At 42.0% G+C, this 23,245-nt stretch overlaps 1 protein-coding gene across 1 annotated transcript in view; it reads right to left on the bottom strand.

Moving 5' to 3' along the window:
• LOC116400931 (GDNF family receptor alpha-4-like) overlaps window positions 1-23,245 on the bottom strand; it is a gene marked incomplete at its 3' end in the record, with an annotated part of 50,055 nt that overhangs the window by 10,263 nt on the left and 16,547 nt on the right. The window contains exons 2-7 of the mRNA XM_031879045.1: window positions 18,773-19,051; window positions 14,033-14,104; window positions 12,242-12,596; window positions 10,300-10,409; window positions 7,837-7,971; window positions 4,062-4,198 (exon numbers count right to left, since the gene is read on the bottom strand). Of these exons, the coding sequence (XP_031734905.1) occupies window positions 4,062-4,198; window positions 7,837-7,971; window positions 10,300-10,409; window positions 12,242-12,596; window positions 14,033-14,104; window positions 18,773-19,051 (1,088 nt within the window). The remainder of the gene's footprint in view (window positions 1-4,061; window positions 4,199-7,836; window positions 7,972-10,299; window positions 10,410-12,241; window positions 12,597-14,032; window positions 14,105-18,772; window positions 19,052-23,245) is intronic.

The following is a 23,245-nucleotide window of genomic DNA, read 5'->3' as shown; positions in this document are numbered from 1 at the left end:
GTTAGCATCGGAGAAATAAAGAACAACAAGCTGAAAATAATTCTAACTGAAAAACAGAGCGCAGAAGCCTCCGTTATCAAAACCCTAGAAACACCCTTTGAAATGGATGGTTTTAGTACTTTATGTTAAAAATGACTTTTAATCAAACTGAGCATTGAATACAGGGGAACCCATTTTAACCTAACACAGGAAGAACACGCAAATAATGCGTACATGGCCCCCCCACTGTTTGTAAATGTATCCAATACTCTATTTGGTGTTCCAAATTAAAATAAACACACAGTCAAAATTAGGCTACTTCCATGAAGTTTTTACAGTATATTTTTAATGTACTTTGTTTTTTCTTTGCATATTACTTTTAATTAAATCACTATTTCATGTACTTTGTACTTATTACTGTGATTACTGTACTATTTAATTACTACTTTATGCATTTTGTCTGAACGAGAGCAGGGATTGATACTCTGTACCACCAATTTCCCAACTCAAGATCTAGTAACATTTCAGAGAAATTGCCGATAGGTATGGAGGGTTTAAGAGCCAAAACTAAATATAAATACATAATGCTTAGATTAATGTGTAAATATTGCCACCATAAATAAATGGTGACAAACAAGTTCTTTATTAGTTTTGCCTCTTTAAACCTCAATAGGTGCGTCTTTGCTGTGAATGAAAGCAGTAAGTGAGCTAATCACAAGACTCCGCTGATGACGTATGCAAATCCACGACTTTAGCATTCACACTCGAGGTTGAGCATTCACACTAATGCTTTCCCTCGTCTCGCAGACTTGTTGCATATTTAATACTTTACAAAAACATTCTGCAGCGGACAAAACAGCTCCTCGTCCACCACGTTCCTGAAAACAATAAGAGACCTTTATAAGATCTCCATACTTCTGTTGAGGGGGGGGGGGGAGACCCCCCAGCAGATGGTTGAGAGGGCATATCGTTTTTATATTTGTGTATCAGGTATTCTCCAGGTTTACAGGTGAATATCTTACATCTTGTTTGAGTTCTGGATAACGTAAACTGTATTCATGAGGCCCTTCCCACCGCCTGGACCTCAGCGCCCCTGTTGGATCGTACGCTCTCTGTAAAATCTTTTGAAGGCTTGCCAAAGTGCTTTGATAATTCCATGCCCCAGAGCTGCTCCTTTGATCTTCAAATCTGATGCTGAACCACTATTGTGTTCTACTACCACCGAAGAGAGGTTTGGTCTTCTCATGAGGATGACAACTGTCAATGAAAGCCTGATCTGATCAATCACAACTAATGCCGAATGGCTCATTCAAAAGAACGTGCAACGTTCCTCATAACACGTCCGTATACAGTATATGCTTTGAGTAAAATGCATTAGTGCACTACAACAGTGGCTACCATTCAGAGCATCGTGTTAATCTGCTATTAGTGCTGACTAATATCCTCAGCACTTCCTGCTGCATGCCGCTTCACAGTAAAAGCCTTCCAGTGGCGTTCCATTGAAGCTGTGCATTACCATTAATACACTGCAATCTTCACGTCAATCATTTTACGAGATAGTAATGTGTCTCTGAGGTCTTTAATAGAAATCTATGAAAGTGAGCCAATCGTTCTGTTGGAATCTGTATGTTAACTCTAATGTGTTGCACCATAATGTATTTAAAGGTGCCCTGACGAGTCTTCGCCTAAAGAAACAAAAGTTCAGTTAACATTGAATGTTACAGGGTTCATACACATTTTGACCAATGGATTTCCATGACTTTTCCATGACTTTAAACCAAATTTCCATGACCAAACATTTTGTGAAATCTCGGTGTATACATGAAAAAGTGAGAAAATGTAGTATTTAAACTAACAATGAGAATTCCAAAGCATACAGTATACCTTAAATGACACAAATGAATGAGAGACAATAGTTTGATTAAAAGAATAAACATTTATAAATATACTCTGGTTGACAGGCATTCATAACAGTGACACATCAATAAGAGCTTTAGTAGGTAGTAGCATCCAGCTAGTGCACATATTGCTTTCCCTTTTGTAGAGCACATTTTTCATTGAACCCTGTTACTGTAAGGCTTAATATTAACTTCCACTGTTACTGTAAAGCTGTTAGAATTGTGGCCTATCTTCTATTTGCAATTAATATGCATTCAATCCAGTTCAATTATTTAAATGAAAATGATAATCTACTCTGGCTAAGGTAACTTATCAAGAGTAAAATAATAGCTGTGATCTATACACACCTCTGCATTAGCAACCTGCTGAAATGAAGGTACAGGCACCTTAACACTCTCATTACTTCAGGGTTATTGGGAGCAACGTGGGACTGTTGGTACACTGGCTGTGGTCATCACAGTGAACATGTCTGTCAGTGTGATGAGAGGACATGTGAGCCCTTGTTGCTGTAGTTCATCTCCTTGGAGCAGAGGCTGCATTTAGCATAGCCTGCCTTATCAATGTATTTAAAACACTGTGACAGCGGGAAGCTGTACTCACGTCTGTTTAGACCTCCACCTTTATCCAGGCCCAGCTCCACCTTTATCCAGGCCCAGCTCCACCTTTATCCAGGCCCAGCTCCACTCACATCTCAGCCCTGCGTCAAGCTGCGCTACAACCAGCCTCCTCTTCCTGAAGCTCTTTGACCTCATCATCTCATCAGTATCTGGGCCTCATGTTTCGTGGTCATGAAAGTTATTCTGACCACGACATCATCCTCATTCTACTTTGAGTTAAAACAAACAACCTGCAACCAGATGCGCCGGTGTTCCGGTTTAACGTTAACAAGTGACTGCGTGAACTGAACCGGAACACGAGGGGCTGCATGTTTCATCACGTTACATTTTTTCCTTCTAAATCGTGACAATGACAAACGTTAACAGTCGACAAATTCCGCATGCAGTGGACGTTAACTTAACCCAGCAAGTATGAACGGTAACGGACATAACGTAACTTAAACTTTAACGGAGGGAAATGAAGACGCTGTACACATCTGAACGCTGATTGGCCAAGACTCGACACGTCAAAGATGTTCTATTGTGAAGATCATGACATCATCTTTTCTCCTCGTCTCACTCCAATCTGAGAAATGCTGGCTGACAACTCAGCATATATGAACGACATGAAAATATGAATATAACAAATTTCCATGACTTTTCCAAAACTTTTGGGATTTTATTTTTTTCCATGACTTTTCCAGGCCTGGAAATAACCATTTTAAAATTCCATGACTTTTCCCGGTTTTCCATGATCGTACGAACCCTGATGTTACTCCCCAAAATACATGGTGTGTATCATTGGGCTCTAACAAATGTGTTGAATGCATTTCCTTCCACGTGAAACATTGGCAAAGCAGATTCGTATTTTAAATCCCGCGATGTTTGCATCCATGTTCACTTGCTGTCCGTGTTCTTCTTCACTGCCTTTGCTGCATTGCAGCATATGTTGCCATGTTACTGCCGCTTTTACATCAGTGACATACATTCGAGGCCATCGACAGGTCAATAAGGCTACTAGAGGTCAAACACTCCACAGGGAACCCTTAATGGAGGTAATCTTTCCTTTTTTAAATTCATGACTTATGTTGTTAGAACTCTGCAACATGGATTCTATATTGTATTTGACTGCATTCCTCGCCAAATTGCTTTGGTGTTGCCTTTGTTTTTGTTCTTTTTGACAATCAAGTGATAATTTCAGACAATTTCCAAGGAAAAAATGTTTACAGCCCTGAAAAAATGAATATCTTTTGGATATTATTTGTCATTTGGACTGCTAAAGACATATATAAACATCACCTTGAGCTGTCGTTTTTAGCAATGTAAGCAGCAACAATTGGTCAAATGGAGGACATGTGGTGGACTATGTTGACACAAACCAAAAGGGAATAGTAAAAGTAAAGTAAAAAAAACTGAGGTTAAAAAAAAATCCCCAGCAATGGAGATAAAACAAATGCAATAAATAAACATCATGCGGTGTGACAGTGACAGGATGAGCTCAGAACAAAGAACATAGAAAAGGCCCTGGGACAAAGGGTAATTTGAAATGCGAAGGCAACGTGCGCGATGAGCTGAGGTGGTACTCACGATGTTGTTGTGCTCCGGCAGGTGGTTGTTGCTCAGCAGCTCGTCCTCATGAACCAGCGGGGAAGGTCTGGGAGCCGGAGGGGGGCTGATGTCTGCAGGCAGGGAGCTGGGGCTCCCCATCCAACTGATAGAGTTACCTGCATGGAGACACAACCCCATCACTGCCTGTGTGTGTGTGTGTGTGTGTGTGTGTGTGTGTGTGTGTGTGTCTGAACCCTCCTGGCCCCCGTGCTGCGATGCTGCATCTGAGTGGGCGTGAACCTACAGATCTATTTGGCAGCTTTATTGTCCAAGCTGTCGGTGGCTTGATAAATCACTGAGTTTTATGGGAAGCGCATTGACGCATCGATCCCGGCTTTAGTGTTTGGACATACAGGCTCGGTGTGTATCGACGGCCTTATCGACAGCTGCTGTGATTGAGTGACAGCCGGAGGGGCTTTACACTCCGGCTGCTCTCCTCGCACCTCCTGAGCCCTGCAGAGGCCCGGAGCTGCAGACACACACTGTAAAGCTCTTATGAATGCTGAGGCGGTAGCATGTGGCTGACACATAAAGAGGTAGAGTTCGGTTCATGCTGTGAAAGTCGCTGCAGGAACCAGCAGACAGATTCAGCAGACATTTGTGTCGAAGACATTTTTTAAAATTCATTCCCTTTGAGTTGTTCCTCAGAGTGTCTTCGATGGTGACACATTAATTCTGTTTTCATAATTCGGGTCCTCAGATACATTATTCAAAACAGGGGTTATTAAAACAATATGGATAGCAATATTGTTGGTAAGTCTTTTAAATGTGACAAACAATACCCACAATTCTAAATAATCAATTGAGTTTGAAACTGCACACAGGCCACCTTAGGACAGGAATACATAGTAATTATGATAGAAATTATTTGCTTTTAAATTCTATTCTTGATTAGACCTGAGAAAGAGCCTCTAAATAAATAAAATGATGTACATGCAGTAGGAATCAAAGGAATCTTTCAACTCAATTTGCACAAATATCCTGAACACCAAGAATGAGTTTAGTTCCACATGTTGGGAAAATATTTTCATTTTGAAGATGAGAAGATTGAAACAAATCACATGTCTGTGTGTTTAGTGTAGAGCTGGATTCAGGATGTGGTTAGCTTAGCTTAGCATAAAGACTGGAACCAGAGGGAAACAGTCTGGCTTTGTCCAATGTTTATTTTTATTTTTTATTAACACACCTACCAAAAGATCTGAAGCTCACTCATTAACATGATGTATCTCTATTATTTAATTTAATGTAAAACAGAGATAAACTAAATATGTTCTCAAACTGCCTCTTGAGAAATAATCCCTGCACTTATGTGCAGTGTCTCCGACTTCTGTGTGCGTTGCCAGATACGATTGTTGTGCACAGGTTTTGGTTTTGCTCTGTAAACAGGCACGCTGGTACCAAAACTGGCAACCTCACTGTGATAACAAGGTTGCGGGCGAAAAATCCGCAAATTACCTCCTAACGTCTATTCCTAACCAATTATTTTCTTGACCTCTATGGAAAACGTCACAGGGTCAAGGAAAGGTGTGAAACAGAATACATGAGGAGCTAGGAAAGGACAGCAGTGGTGAGAATCTGACTACACTTTGGTAATTATAATGCAAAGGCGGATGTCACTGACGTAGGTCTGGCATGGCGAAACTACAACGAAGAAGGACTACAAAAAGCACAACTAAAACATAACCCCATGAAATCTATTTTTTTTTCCTACTGATGCTTCTTGTTGTCGTGATTACAATTTGTTCGTTGACAGTTTGCTATATTTAGTGTTTAGTTTATAACTGTATCAAAATAATTGTGAAACCTGTGCAAGATAGGTATATCATTAGTTTTCATGAATGGTGCGTTACTTTAAATGTTGCCGCCGCAAGGAATTGTGAGGCGGCATTATCTTCTGTCATTTGGTAAAGGATGGTCTAAGTTTCCTAAGCTAAAGGAGCCAAGAAGGGAAGCATTGAAGCACCTCCTTAGCATTTAGAGAATTCAAACAGGTCTTATCATGGCGGCCACTTAGATACTTCCGGGCAAAAAGCACTTTTTGACCACAGCCCAGCACTCCGGTAAGCTCTGCAGAGTCATGGTGCCCAGCTGTTGTTTACTATAAAATAGTTCCAGCACATAACTCCCTCTAAAATTAAGACATGTCATGTTTGCATTTAAGTTTGTGTTCGGATTAAATGGACAAAATGGCAAATGTGTAAACTTTAAAGGTGTTTTTGAACTACGGCCATAATAGCCGTTTCCCCCTGCTTCCAGTCTTTATGCTAAGCTAGGCTAACCACATCCTGATTAAGCTCCGTACTTAGGCACCTTTAAAAGGAAGCTTTCTCAATCCACTCAATCCACTTGTTGCTTTAGACTGAACCCTTGTATGAGTTGTCTATGGGTAGATTAATGAACAAATACAAGTGTCACCTCCTCGGTACAGTGGGGCTCCTTTTGGTCTGATTTTCACCAGACATTTTAATAACCTCACTATAAAAACAACAACAATAACAATGAGCAGAGGGCCCTTATTGAATCCCCGTTCTTCCCGCTCTGTGTGAATTAGTGTACACAAGTATCCATCAGATGCAGTGCACGTAGTACAATCCACATGGCATTTTAATTAGATTTTGCCTATAGAGTCCCAGACAGCCACCAGTTCCCCTCTCCTGAAATACTACCCGGCCCAAGGTCGTGTATAAATGATGTTGTGGTAATTTCATTAAATGCAAATTTAGGTGATATTGTGGTATAGCGGTGCATACTCTTAAACAAATTTGCAATTAATCAAATGACCACAATCAAACTGGCACATTTCAAACCAAGAGCTCTGGTGGCCACTGGGCCAGTTGCCCAATTCAGCCAGTCAGGTCATTCTCACTCCCAACTCGTGAAATACAGCAGCTTGGTCAGTGGCCCTTCGCTTTCAGACTGTGACTCTCTAGATACCCATCTAGTGTCAGTTCTGAGCTTGTGCACATACAGTTTCTTCCCTTTACATGCACAGTCTCTTTTCAAGAATAATTTCCAAAGTTTACTGGGTTTTAAGGTTTGCTTCAGGAAAAAAAAGAGGAAAAGATTGTGGTTTGGGTTAAAATAAGTACGACTCTTGAGAGGAAATAAGTATGTTTGTTATGCAACGGACGTTAATACGTAAGTAACGTAACAAAACTAAGGTAAAATGAGTAAACCCCGACTTTGTTTCCCACTGATAGCTGTCTCCTTGGTGAAAGTCCTGTGTTTGTTTGACCCATCCAACCTCCCCTCCCATGCACCTTACGGACTCGCTCTTTATAACCCGTCAGTGTCTGCCTAACAGGCAGAGCTGGAAACTCAGTGGCTATCTGCAGGTCTTGTTGGCGAGCTACTTCGGGGGGCAAGCTTATGTTTCAGAACGAACGCTCAACAGCAAATAGTTTCGAATAAAGTGCCAAGTACCAAGTGACTAGTCAGGAGGGGGAACGGGCTGCCCAGTCGGTAACCCAGCCTCAACGACAACGTTTTGGATTAGAATCAGGAGTTGTTTAGTCTAAGAAAATTGCTGTATTAAAAGTGTTAAGCAGTCAACACAACAACTGCAAATACAACAAAAAATGATGATAACAATGATGATAACCTCTCTGAAATCTGATGAAAATGTCATCCCTGTATCACTTCAGTTTGAAGGGACTTGTAATAGTCCAATGGACTGGTGAATCACCACAGAGACCGAACACAGCATCTGAAAAGACCAATACATGACACACGTGTGTAGAGTGTAGGGACTCACGCAGGCAGGTGTTGTGGGTAAACATGCGCTGCAGCCTCAGACAGTCCTGCCACTGGTTGCCACTGCCTTCACAGTTACACCACAGCGACACGTCTGAAGAGCTGTTGCTGACGTAGTTGGGTGTCATGATGGTACCTACGGGTCAGAGGGGTCAAAGTTGGCAAATGTTAGCTTCTGTACAAGTTCAAGGACCTAGGGGTTTTACTTTACTGTTAATCTGTATCACAGTAACTCAGAGATGTAAACACAATCGCCAGATGCAAAATTAGCCTGGAAGCCTCTGCTGGCTTCCACCCCGCATTTTACTTTGAGCAATTTGGGAGGAAAATAAGCTAAATTGCTTCACGGCACGACACAGAAAGAGGATGCTGTTCTTATACTTCAAACTAAGCTGAAACATAGCCTGTAGAAATCAATGATGTAGCCTCTGTGACTTCTCCTAGGGGAGCTGAGAGGACATTTTGAAGTCCGGAGTTGGTGTTTTTGTTTCCGCTCAATGCCATCTTGGCAAATTTTAGAGGCAAAAAGCCTAATTTTGACGAAGTGTTGAAGTCTGGATGAAGCTGAGGTAGCAAACACCATAGCTGAGTGCAATACACACTCCCAAAGTATCCCATATAAAAATTAAGAAAAAACACGTCACCATTTTGGGAAGTGCACTGACTGGTCGTAACACCTGTAGAGTGCCAACATAAAAACTATATATATTTCCAATATATTGTTATTTCTTCAGGAAAACAATGCACTGCAATCACATTATTTGATTATCTCTGGCAGCTACCCTTTGGTAAATATGTGGATTATGCAAGCTGTGTCTTTAAGAAAGCTATGAACCTCATAGAAAAGTCATTCATCATTGTCAGAGCAGGCAGAGAGCCACTCACTGCCTCTCTATACACATCTCTTGTCAGCTATCACGCGTCCTCACTTTCTAGCTTGCTGCTTCTTCTCCTCCATGTCTGCTCCGTCTGATCACCTCGCTGACACACTTCCTGCCTCTCCACCTCATTAATCTCCTGTTCCAGCCATTCATCCATCCTTCCTACTCATCCACTCTATCGCATTCTGTGCAGCCACTTCTCTTTGGAGACTTGCGCATTGTTAGCTCTGTTTAAGAGCTGTTACTCATGATACAAATTCATGGTTTAACCCAAACTGCTTTGTCTTTTCTCTTCATTTCAGTCCTTTTCTTCATGCTAGCCAGCATGCCCATGTGGTCCTGTGATGTGTCTTACAGCAACAATTGTTACAGACCAACTGATGGTTTGGGCCTCTATGTATGGAAGTTCATTTATGAAACAAAAGAACGGAAAAATTAAATAAACCAAATACTAAATTGTGACAAAAAATGTGGTGCTATTTCCCTGGTTTACAAAATTGTTAAGCCGTGGTTCCATTCATTCTACAACTGAGGGTGCACCTCGGTGTAGCGTCCCACTTATGCACAATTCCCGATCCACACTCCATTCCAGTTGGTAGAGGTAATGCACCATAACATTATTTCCCAGGAATTCAACTCCATTTGGCTGTCTATGTATTCCTTCAAAGGCAAATTCTATAAATATGGGTAATGGTAGCAGATCTCCTTGACAATCACTATTCAAAACAAGAATCCCTTTTGTTATCTTCTTCTCTCTCCTGGCAAACCAGCGAGAGTTGGATTCATTTTTTTTCCGCTTGGAGTCTGCACGGACCCTTGTGGAAATAAGCAGATGGCGACATTTATGTCACACGCACCAAAGTGGACCCCCGGACCCACAAATAGTATGAATTGGCCATGACGTTTTGTTGGCATACTCATGTAGCCTAGTAGCTTAGCTACTTAGTCTAGGAGATTGGTATTTGATTTGTAGATAACAGCATTGAGGAAGGGATTGAAATAAACAAAGAACTCTTTGGTGGTTTATTTATATATATATATATATATATATATATATATATATATAATTGGTTCTTGATACTGAAGCCTTCAGTGGTGCACACTGGAACTAGGCTGCTGTACAATAAATGAGATGGTGGGATCCAACAGGATCGTGCTTTATTTCTGGGTCCAATGCACTCGTGACTGCTCTGCTCTGAGGTTGGATCTAAGCACCAACATCAGTTGTGATCACAATACTGTGCTCTCTTGCTCTTCTGAGCTGACATCTTGACTTTATTGCATCTTTTTTTACCATTTTTCTTTCTGTTTGCCTGCTCGGTAGCTCTACCTCTAGTACTTCTACTCGGTAGATGTCAGTTGTTGATCAGAAATCAAACTTACTGCCAAGTTATATTACATAGTTCAAGTGCCCAAGGCCTCTCAAGTGTCAGGGAAATCTGCATTAGGATTTTCAAAATGTCCTACAGACAAACTCAGTAACATATCAAGAAATCCTCTCCTAGAAGTTATGTTCTGCTGGCAGTGAAAATGAAATTCACATCACTCCTCCTTTCCTAACCGTTCCCCCCTGCATCCCGTACCGATGAGTCCAGCGTAGGCTCGGAGGCACAGGCCTGCTGAGTCTTTCAGACAGCCGCTGGGTGTCAGAGGAGATGGCTGGCAGTTATTAAGGAAATCTGCCAGTCTGGACCTGGCAACAACACAAACAACAACTCAACATCAAACACAAGAAGTGGGCTGGAAATCCGGGTGCGCATGTTGGGGGTGTGTTTGCATGCATATCAATTTGGGTTCAAGAGATGTAGGGTTTTCACTCCAACACCGTTTCATATAGGACTTTGTGATTTCTATGCATTGTTGAGGGCAAATACCAACTTTGCCAGTTTTCAATATACACCAATTTGTATCACTGTTTTCTCCATACATTAACATTACAAGATGGAAGAGCCAATCAAACTAAAGACTAAAATGAATGAGAAATCATTGCACGAGATTTAAACCCATAAATATATTAACAGAAGAAAAGTAAATCTCCAAGAATCGTTAGATAGAATGAACTTTGACATATGAATTGGCAAAGTGGACCAATAGCAAATCAGCTCTACTTCTGTGTTCACACTACCACCAACAAAGCAACAGGCTTTTCATTGCACGAGTCATTTTCAATAGAGGAAGCTACAAACTGAAGCCACTTGCCACTGTGTGACGCTCCACAATTTAAAGCTTAACGGACCTCAAAGTTGACCTCAACTTTTCTCAGCGATCGGTGGTGAAGCGTCTACCAATCATGTTTCATCATTGTTTCCCCTTCTCCTTAACTCCAATTCCGTTTCATGACCCTTCGCCGTGTCGTTGGAGCGCTGAAAATCATTGAGGTCAATTTTGATGTATAGCATGTCCCGCCCCGTCATGCAGCAACAAGTGTTGGGCCTACAGTTGTAGCTTCATATCACTGGCTTCCATTGAACACTTGAAGCCTTTTGCTTTGTCAGTCGTAGTGTGAACATAAGGAAACAGGGAGCTGGAGAGGCCCAAGCACTACATAACCCTACTCTGTCAAAGTATAAGCTGCTCCACAAATAAAGTTAGAACATTTAAATTAATATATTTTAGTACAATTTAGACTGTTATATGTTGGTTAGCTGCTTTTGAGGATTATTTACTGCTATTCTACCTTGCCACCTGAATTAGCTCGCCAACAAGCTCTGCAAATAGCCACTGAGTTTCCAGGTCTGGTTATTATACACACAGATGAATTTTGCTGTACATGCAACTGTGGTTAAATGCATACAGTGGGCGGATGATGTTAATAAGCTCAAATGTCTTTCTATGCCTTGCCCAATATCAGGATATCAACAATGTGATCTTATTTTGCTGCCAAGCATTAATGACTATAACTGTTAGCCAGCACTGTGGGGGATCAATTAACCATTGATAATCGAATTTCATAGTCGGCACCAATATTTAGAGACAGTAGTCTAAATTCCCTGATTCTTTTATAGCACCAAATAACACCCCAACACTCTACAATAAATATGTAATCAAACTGTCTAGAGGTGCACCGATTGATCGGCCGACAAACCAAACCAGCCAGTCAGCTGATTGGCCATCACCGGTGACCAGCCGATCAGGCTCTTGAATCTTATTTAACACTTGTGACACAGAATGTAGGGCCAAGCAAGTGTCGGAATATCGCATCACTTATCAGCGGACACTTTCTGTCAACACTGGATCCGTCAAACATGCACTTCTATTATGTCATGTAAACAAAACACATACCTATCAACTGTGAACTTGAGAGCAGACTGGAGACATCACAAATGTTTGTGTGTGCTGTCAATTAGAGTTTTTAGGAAGAAAATGAGAATCTGCAGGTCGGACTTCAAAAAAGAAAAATAAATCGGAATCAGCCAAGAAAATAGCAATCGGTGCTTCTCTAAAACTGCCTTGTATAATCTTATTGTATAGCCTTTTACATAGACAGCATCAGCCCCCTACATTGGTCTGGGCTTCATGTCTAACCTGCAAAGGTCGTCTCGGCGGCAGAAACTCTGCTGGTGGAGGCAGTTCGGTTGCAGACCCTCCATCTCCTGAAAGGAACAGGACGGGACAATGGTTTTCCTCCTCCTCTCACCACACAGGGTGTCGGTGCAGGGGCAGAAGAGGACGCCCAGGCTGTACTCCTCAGGCACCCGCTCCAGGAAGCGCCGCAGGCCCCGGTGGCACTTGTGCTGGTTGCATCGGTTGGTCCCGGGCACCCGTTTGGTGCAAGCCAGGACATACTCTGATCGCAGAGAGCCGCACTTCTCGTACAGGCCACAGTCCTGCGCTGCCTTCAGGCACTGGTTCTCACCATCCAGTTGCATGAAAGATGACACTAAAGGGGTTGAGGAAAAGTCAAATTAGCCGAACGCAAAGCACCAGTGTGTGCAGAAACTTGTGAAGAGTGCCAAAAATGGAAGTGCCAAACCTTGTACGATTATTGCTATGGTACATTTTGCAGCTTAGCCTGTGAGTTGCAGCAGAAGTAAAGAACTACACACTACATATAACATGTACATACACTGTTGAAGATGGAACAAAAACTGCAAAACAGGGACAGACAAGGAATCAACCCACTACTCTGACAGAAAAGACACTTTAGGAACATTTCAATGTGTGCTCAGTGTTTGAGATTGAAGAGTTGACTTTGTCCTGATGGTGGTGGTAAAGGAAAACTCATCTAATCTCCAAAATCAAAACGTGTCCAACCTATAGGGTGTCTCTGCATGTGCCTCTGCTCAGTAAACTTTATTGCTGCCTAAAAGAGAAAAGGCAAAGAAAGGGCCACATTGTGAACAACGATCACTAATTGGTCAAAGAAACTTTGACGGAGGAAAATCTTTTTTTTTTTGTCTCGCATGCCTCTATAGCAAACAAAAATACGAAAAAAATCTTGATGATTTGAAGTAAATGGGCTCAGCTTAAAACATTTAAAAGGAAGGTTCTAGTGAAGATGGACGAGGTTCAAAGTTATACTGCACAAGTTGTGTGTGAGTTTGTAAATGTTTTGATTAGTTTTGCTGTTTCCCCATTTACCTCAATTCAAGACAAAACGTTTCTCTGTTAGGCGTTGAGAAAAACAACATTTTTTTCAACAATTCAGGGTTACATGGGGTGAGTAAACTATATACAGATGGTAATTTTGTGGGGGATGTATCCCTTTAAGGAAATTTAAAAAGCACTTTTCAAAGGGAGTGATGGTTGAGGAAAGATCAGGGAGTAATAACTATCAATAGAAATCCTCCTCTGGGGTCTGTAGATGTCAGTGGTGATCTGGCCAGCAGGGTTTTGCTCTGAAACAAAGTGTTGGCTTCGATCCTTGGGCTCCACTTCCAGTGGGGCAAAAAAAATGAAATGACTGACTGCAACCAGGTAGCTCATTGGACAAATCCAGCCCAGGGCATTTATTTGATTCTTGAGGAACTTAAAAGTGTTCTAATTATTTTTTGGCCCGACAACTGAAAAACAAATTAGCTAGCTAACAAATCAACACCTAGTTAAACTTACCCAGGTTACCCAGCACCATGTACAAGCACAAAGTACAGTATGTGTGTGTCCTCAGCTGCTCACTAGGTATTACATTTTCATTGATTGATACATATTGATCACCATGTCTCAGGCTCAGTGATTATTTGTGCTGCAAGCAGTGATTCACTGGCATACTTGTATGACTCCATGTGTGACAGTGATGGACACCGACTCAAACTCAGGTCAAAGGCGCCATGAGTGACTCTGTGTGTGTGAGCGTGTGTGTGTCAGAGTGTGTTTTACCCGCTACTAAAGAGGCCATGCGAGTATCCATTAGCGTGTCGTCATAGGGAGATATTTCCAGCTCATCTTCCCCTGGAGAAAAGGAACACACAAACATTGGCAAACAATTGAGTGATCTCTTAAAGTGTGACCCACAGTAGCTCGGCAGGAACAAATGTAAGACAAACACTGTGGCAAAGAGAGCAAACGGTAATTGAAACTCAATGTGAACTCCCTCAAATGCACAGTGAGGAGATATTCAATGTAATCTAGAATGAGGCCATGAAATGATTTGAAAAGATGAATAAAACCAAAGCATGACTATGTTTTTCACACTTTGCCATGGAACTCTGTGGCCTAGGACTGAACTTTGGGGCACACCAACATACAGTAACTATTTAGCCTCTTTGAATAGGACTTCCAGAGGGAAAGAGGTTTCTTGATAGAAATCTAAACCAGTCCAGAACTCTGCTGGAGAACCTGAGTCACAATTCAAACCTCTAAATGAATAAATTAATTTTTTTAACCATTCAAAACGACTTTGATTTACAACTTTAAGCAAGACTGTTTCCGTGCTATTTCTTGCACAAAAGCTGGATCGATTTTTTGGGGATATACAGCCAATGCAATTTAATAGGTGAAGAGAAACCAAGACCTTTATTTTGTTCAAAAACATTAAGAAGCTACGGAAGCCCAAAGAGGCAAGTGAGAAAATGATATCTGGTATTGTTAAAGTCTGATCCGAATGGTTTTATTTCTTGTGTTTACGGCTTAAGAACAGGTAAAACCTGACGCTACACCTGGTCAAAGCATGGAGAACAAGCTCCAGCTAAAAAAGCTCTCCCATTACCCTTTAAGCTGTGGGAGTATTTTAGACATTATTATTATTATTTTACATTTATTAACATAATGCTCTGTGGGCACGAACATTTCCAAAAGTGAAAGCATCCTGGAGCGATGTGTCAAGGTGGCAGCAAGACAGCACTGTTGTTTTTACATTTTGTCTCCACCAAAGCGTGATATATTAGGATTATCGACATCTTTCTGTTAGTAGCAGTCACTTCAAATGTATTTTCTAAATGTTTCTTCATCGTGGCATGTTTCGGCACCACTGCTGTTATGGTAACGTAACATTACACCATGCATCATCTAACTTTGGCATTCGGACATTTTACAAGTTCTGTTCACTTAATGGCCGAGTTTGAGTGCAAAAATGGCTTAAACACATATTTGAAAATTATTATCTTTCCTTATTTGTGATGAAATACATACATGTCATGATAACCATTGTAAGTACTTAAATAAATAAATTAGTTGTTACATTACTCAACTATTCCCAAAAATAATCGGAACATTAATTGTTAAAAATAATTGTGAGGTGCTGATTCTACACCAAGAAAAGCTAAACAGAAAATGAACTTCTCCATTTCATAAATCAGCATCAGCTGAAACAGCCTGAAAAGCTACTGGTTGTTTTGGCAGTATGTACAGTAAGTCATCTCGTGTCTAACGACACATTTTAGCATAAATAAACAGGCAAACAAGTACTTGAACTGCTGAAAGTAAAAGTTTAAGTCTAGAAAGTTTGATCCCAGTTTTAAAATTGCAACATTTTCCTTTAAGATAACAAGGTTATTCTAGTGCTTATGTCATTGCACAAAGAGTCAAGATAACACTTTATGGAGGTACGACTAAGCAATACAGAAAAGAGATATGACGCTGGTGGAACATCTTCCAATGATAAGAGGACCATTGGCGTAAACATGACTCATCTGCAACATCAACACATCCAGAATGTTCAAATCCCCCGACATTATACTGCAGTCATACATGTGAATGATTGATAACAGATCAAACCCAGTAAAAGCTGCCTCACCATCATGCTGCTCTGTGTAAATTATTCCGTGACATATTCTATCTCTGAATTAAGTTGTCACTGTATTTTCTAACAGTTCACACCATGGACCTGACGTTTATTTTACAGAAGTTAGTTAGAAGACCTGCCTCCCATGCACTGCAGAGGGGTCCCTGAAGTAAAACCACCCCTTTGCACAGCCTCTATGAGTCTGTGATGAATAACGCACCAGTTTCTTACTCACTACGCGTGTTATCACTACGAGTGTTATCACTATGCGTTTTGCATGTGATTTGAGGTCAGGCAACGTAGTAGAAAGAGCAAGAAAGTCTGCCGTTGACCTTATTTACAGGGACTACTTAACTTCTGTATGGCATTTATGTAACAAACATCCTTATTTTAACACGGGCAACACTCTGTTCTTGAACACAACCAAGTGGTTTTGTTTGAATTCCCAACGTTAACCAAGCAATTTAAAGTACGACTGTGCGTCCGTATGTGATGAGTTAGGAATGACAACGTCAGTAAAATGACAAGACGAAAAGCTTAAAAATGTGTAGAAATGTCCTGAAGAGATCATGATGGCATGCGAGTCGTTAGAAGGAGGCCATGAATTTAGCACTACACAAGTGACGAATTGCTGTCATTCTACAGGTTGTTTCATTTCTCATTTAAAGAAGTATTTCAACATTTTGGGAAATACACTTACACTATTGTCTTACAAGAATGAGATGAGAAAAAACGGTGGGAAACAGCAACCCTGGCTCTGTCCAAAGTAAAAAATGAATCGTACCAACACCTCTAAAGCTAACAAATTAGCATATGCAACTCATTTGTTTGTTTAAATTCACAGACACAAAGAAAAAGGCAAAACTTTAAATACAGTTTATTGTTACGTGGAGTAACACTTTTTTGCTAGGCGTGGCTAACCCCCCAGCTCCAGCTCTACTTAATGCACATAAGTAAGAGTGGTTTCAATCTTCTCACTCTCTTCTTTTAATATTATATTTAATATCATTCTTGTTCATCTCGTTACTGAGGGCTCTATATCCATGTAACACAACATCATAAAAACAACCCGTGTCACTCAATACTACCCCCCCCTCTGTCATTTGATTTTCACCCTCAGTACCCGACATAAGGATGGGAGATTGATGGGCAGTCACCATGAGCCTTGAGTGACTAGTGGACGAGCCGCAAATGATCTAAAACACCCTCAAAAGTTCAAACTCAATCAACAATGTAATAGCATGTAAAGTGTTTATGTATGTAAATCCTATTCTACACTATATATTTATGGTAATGACACACTAGAGCAGCCTAGCAGCGTTAGGAGGTGAGGAGTGTGTAATTACACTAATGCTCCGCTGACTAATAGGCCACAGGGGAGCAGGAGTCCGCTGGCTAGCGGTAGCTCACTTACTGATGCACACATCACACCAGCAGCACGGATGTGCCTCAGTTACCGTGTGGGTGTTGAGAGTGAGGTCTTTTTGACTAGACCTCACATAGATACATAAGGCTGGATTGGAATTATGACAAATTTGGGTGGGTTTTCACGACGACGCAGCTGTAACCGCCCTATGAAAGCAGTGCAGAGCGCCGTTTGTCAGCTAACCAGTGCACGAGCATGCCCTAGAAAGCATGCGTAGCTGGCCTGGCAATGTTAACAAAGCAAGAGGAAGCTCGGACAACGACACGTTCTGCTCAACTAGACATCACTCCATCATGTCTTTACATAGCAAATAGCTTGTTGTTGCTATATTAATAGCTGGCCTTATTGTCCGTGTTAACAAATCTGATGAAAACAGCTAAACCAACAATAAATAGATTGTTACTACTGACAAATATTATCTGTGTGTCCAAAGACTGCCATACAGCTCCATTGTTGTCCACAAAGACATCCATGAGCCACACCGTTGCTCTAGGTCACACACACACACACACACACACACACACACACACACACACACACACTGCAGTTTATTTTGATTCAATCCCACACCATCTTGATGTCCCAAATTCACACCAGAGCACCACATGTGGGTGAATCGCTGTAAATAGCCACCTACAAATGCACGTTTTTAATTACTGAGCCCTTACTGAATATGAGGTTTGGGGCTGAGAGCCACAAACAGAGAAGGGAAGTCATATACGTTTGAGGAATGGAGTAACACATTGTTGTTTTTTGTATTTTATATGGAAATGTTGACAATTACAACAAAAGAATAAGCCCAGCTTAATATTAATTACAGGATGTGTGACTTGCCCTTAAAGCTGCACTGATACTGTTGTTTTTTACATCATGTATGGGTTGTAATTGCTAAATGATGGCTTCTAGCTGAAATTAATTTGCACACAATAAACTTGTCCGATACACTGTATCTGTAGCCATGCTAGCTGCCACTTTCTATTAAGTTGTTATGGCTAACTTAGTAGCATACAGTTAAATATTTACACATCCAACAGACAAAGGGCTCATAGTCAACTGAGTCTTTTATTTAAGAAATATATTGTTCAGTGAAGCTAAACGCCCAAAACGTTTTTCTGTGTCTGAAACATGAAACACAGTCAGTTCATGTGTTTCAGGCAGGAAGACATTCTGTATAACATAGGTAATTTCGCATAAACTATACAGTATTTTCAACACTTCGCCGCAGTATCAAAACGGAAGCTTGCTGAGCTCGGCGCTCCCACCGCAGCTTTCCATAGTCATTGCATGGCAGCTCGCCGCAGGCTGCACTTTTCGGAGCTCTGATAACCGCGCACTGTATTGGCTTTAGCCCCCCAGGACCTTGAACTGGATGAGTTGATAATGAATGGAAAGAGGGAGACCCAGTTTTAGATATGCCCCCCCACATACAGGTCCACCCCCACACCTCAGCCCCAGCAGAGGCCTGACTGACCTGGCAGCAGGCGAACCCTCCAGTATATGCGCAGGCACTGCTCCTCCTTGCGAAAGCCGCGCTGGCACTTGCAGGCCACAAGAGCGGGGTGCTTAGCCAGCAGAGCGTCCTGTCTCTCCAGGCACTCGGCGGCCACCTGCTCCCCCAACCGGGACACCGCTGCGTCGGCCGCACACAGCTCCAAGCCCCGGTACAGCGCCTCGCACCGGGGGTCGGCGGAGCACACTCGGTGAGCTTCAACACAGTCAGTGGGGGAGAGAGGTGGAGAGGGCAACACACCTAAATGAGTACAAAAGAGATGGAGAGAGATAAGTTATGTGTCAAGGCCTAGTCACACCCCAGCAAAAATAATATGTGGTTCTAGAAGCTCGGTATTGTAATGACCCTATTCAAACCTGGCATCAACACTGTTGGGTGAATCGATCACAAGCTGAGAGCAGTAAATATAATGTAAGTATCCACCAAGACTTGCAGAGGTGGTCTGGGACGCAGTTGACCACTTATCTTTTGAAGTGTAGAGGCTAACGTGTCCCCGACAAGGACCTAATAGGATATTAAAGCCATAGGTCTCCCTTTGTTCTTCCTTTCTCCCATCTCCATTGGATTCTAAGCTGTCTTAGTCCACAACGTCTGAAGATTTCAAAAAGTCCTTGGAGATATATATTGAGAGTACGTCAAACATCTTGGCGATTTGTTTTTTTCTGAAATACGCCAACGAATAGACCCAGTCTGTAGTGTTCTGACTTCTTCTTTTAATGTCGGCAGACCAGGCATTGGGAAGTGAATTGCCTAAAATCTATTTACGTTTTCTTCTGCTAACATCCGATATTTAAACAGCTTAGCATTACGAAAAGGTGTTAGCTAGGGAGTTTAAAAGTTAAACGTAATTGTACTTTTATAGCGCCCCGTCATTCACTCATTTTCACCTGTTCATACACTGATGTCTTCGAGAGCAATTTGGACAATGACATGCAGAGCCTGGGGATTAAACCGTCAATCTTCCAAGTCCCAACAAATCCGTAAAACACTGATATGTCCCGGTTTTCAACAGACACTACCAAATTGTCCCGGTTTTCACCCAACTAAAATAATAATCCCTTCTAAAGAGCTCCAGGAAGCTTACTCTTACCTTCGTAAAGTATCTGGCCATTAAGATGCTTCTTCTTCACCCTGCAAGACTACATTTTCGGTCGCACGAGGTGGAAATGCCGATATGAAAGACCATATTAAGATGGCCAGATAGCAATATACAATAGCAAGCATTTGGTGCATGCATAAGTGAATGTGCGGTACACTTTAGGGTCCCGGTGTGGAGGTTTGAAAATATGGTCACACTGGTGTTACCAGAACTCGCCAGAGTTTGTTACTGAGATTGAGACAGGTCTCAGATCATTTTCTCCTGATTTGTCCGTCTAAAAAAATTCCGTTTTAGATATGTGGATTGTGAATAATGGGTCTGACATTTACTTCAGTGACAACAGAGTGAAAGAATCGGTCATAATCTGTGCTAACATTCACTTGTCCAATTGGAGTGAATAGACTCAGGACCTACTTCAAAAGGGCCAAATTAGTGGCGAAATCAACATACAGGATAATGATTATTACAAATGAACTGAGAGGAGTAAACATGAAGTCACATTGTGCCAAAATTAAACAGTGCTTACTTTGTGAGCTCCCGTGAAAATGCGGCATCGTAACTTCATTTCATCCATATCTGTGAACCTCATCAACGTTCTTCTCTTAAGTCATTTCCTTTATCGTTCTAGTTGTAATCTCTGTAAAAATGTCTATTTTTCCATCCTTGATCTTGCAGAATAAGCAAAAGGTCCCGAACATCTCGTCTTTGACAGTTACCTTGCAGTAATTTAATGGTTTAGGTATGAATTCATGTCTAATTGGTCTGTTTTCACACCAAAAATGAACCATGCCAGATTGTGATTGAAGGCAGATAAAACCCCTATGTTTCAAGAATGCTCGCTGTGGTTGTTGGTCTACATCAGAGTTGTGAAACAGCCAAACTAAACAGAGTTTGTTTGAAGCAGCTTGTGTGTTTGAGGTGTGAAAGCACCCTAACAGGTCAGGGAACACTGTGGGCCAGACGTCATGCCTATAGTCACACAGGCCGGCTTCCACTCATCCGACTTTCAAATGAGGAACGTCCCATTTTCAACCGTATACCTTTCTGTTTCCTTTTCCAGAACACTAAAGTAGATGCTCCTCAGCCAAGACATTAAGCCCCGGATAAAGTTACCCAAGCTAGTTTTCATTTATTACAGGCGTCTGCACTGTGTGGAACTTTCTCCAAGAGGGGAACCGTTGTTTTTTGAAGTGTGTCTGCTTCGATTTGCAATAGCAAAGAGAAGAGGCTTCCCTGGTAAAAATCCAATAGCTGATATATGCACAGGGGGAGAGTGCAGAGAAGTTGTTTGAGGACAGCAGAAATGTCATACGGGGAGTAGAAATAGGGGAACGGAAAGACGGATGGGAAAATGGAGAGGTGTGAGGCGAGGGAGAGGGGCGAGAGAGATAGAGGCAGAGGTGGAGAGCGAGCGTACCAATGTGAACCTTGATGGGTTGGACACGCACACAGTATGAGACACAATCAGCATGCACCGCCGAAAATGAGGTTCTTAGAATCACACGGAAATGCACATATATGCACGCACACACACACGCACACACACGTACACACACACACAAACACACGTACACGCAATTACAAAAGAACAACACGTAAGCACACACACACACACACACAAGCGCATGGCTGCCCTGGGAAGGCCCCTTCTATGTGTGGGTCCTGCTGGGAGGGAGACTGGGAGGCACAGAACCCATCATTACTACCAGAATACAATACTGCACAACCACAGGGGAGGGGGGCGGAGGGGGCAAAGCAATCTGTCTAAGACACACACGCGCATACATACTCGCATAGGCTTCCACACACACACACACACACACACACACACACACACACACACACACATATCTCGGTGTCAGAATAAAGTGGCTGAGAGAGCATAAACAGCTTAACATTCGGTGCCGGATCAGTAGACAGTATGTAAATTGAATACTGAGTGTGCTGATGAAAGACTAACCACATACATAAAACATTGTTGGTTGAACAAACAGCCTTTGTGGAGCGCCGCTTCCCGACGCTGCGCCGCAACTCACTTTGTCCACACATCAGACTATGGCTTGATCCCGACCACCTCTCTCTCTCTCTGAGGTTGTCTCACGCCAGCACCGCATCATCAAACTTTTACAAAACATTTTTTTTATCTCTGCTAAACTGGAAACACTGCGTTTTCTTCCCTTTTTCATCCCTTCATCTCAGTCATCCAGGTAGTACGACGTAATATATCGCTTCACAAAAAAAGTCCAAAGAACTCCCTTCAGGGATTTGAAGAAAGAAACTCCAATGGAGTCCATCTGGCGTCACATAGTAGAAAAAATATTAGCATTCAGATCAGTTGCTAAGCCGAGGCAACAGATTAATTAACTCTGTGAATGGACTGCTAAACTGCATGCGCTTTAGATGCTATTTTTGAATAACGCTTCCAAAAGCCAGAATGCATCTGGCATTCAGAATAAAAGTGTGGAATAATAATTCTGTAAAAAGAAAAAATGTAACCATCATACCAGTTAAATCATCATACTAGTTAAAGCGACGACAAGGAACTTTCCTTGTTGTGTTGAATTTGGCGGCCCCTGTGGACAAAGCAGTAGTGTTTCCATGAGCACCCTGCATCGTGTCGTAAAGATGTGCAGCTGCCAGTCTCCTTTAGAAAAGCTCTCGTTTTACTGCTGCAGGGTCTGACAGTCTTCACCTCTCAGTCCTGGTTCTCCCGTGCCTCCCTTTCCTCCAGCGGGCCCAGCAATACGGCATGGGCCTCAAGCAGCGTGTTGTTGAAGTTGGCTCCCAGGAAGTGGCTCCCAGAAACAGCCACTGGTACATGCGATTGAACTTCCCGCCGGCCGAAGTCGATGTACAGGTCACCCTGGACCATGTGAAAGATCCTCCCGACCTCCATCTTGTTTTTTGCCCAGACCCAAAGCCGGATCTGGGTCTGAACGCGGCAGGCTTTTTGCTGCCGGAGGCCGCACTTGAGTTTGAACTAACGGAGGTTCTGCCAAACCTGAGCGCCGAACATCGTTTCGTCTGATGTTGCAGGGATTCAGACCCAATGACGAATAACATATTTTGAATATATAGAACAGCCAATCCTCTCACCAATGGTCTTGTTTGCTTATGTAAGTCATATAGAGGCATCAATATTACATTGAAACTGTTTCATAACCAGTTAGAAGTTAATTGTAGTAACTTTAACTCAAGGAGCAGGCTGCAGAGGTCTGGTAAGATCACTTCTTCCTTATTCCACATCCCCAGAGTTGTTTAATTTTCAAACTTGTAGTTTTCAGACCCAGCTGAAGCTGACTTTAGAACCTTTATGTGACTTCACACAGCCCCTA

The sequence above is a fragment of the Anarrhichthys ocellatus genome, unplaced genomic scaffold (assembly GCF_004355925.1).
Source record: "Anarrhichthys ocellatus isolate YVR2014 unplaced genomic scaffold, GSC_Weel_1.0 scaffold220, whole genome shotgun sequence".
Lineage (NCBI taxonomy): Eukaryota > Metazoa > Chordata > Actinopteri > Perciformes > Anarhichadidae > Anarrhichthys > Anarrhichthys ocellatus.
The sequence above is the reverse complement of the archived record's forward strand: the minus strand, read 5'-3'. Positions and strand labels throughout refer to the sequence as shown.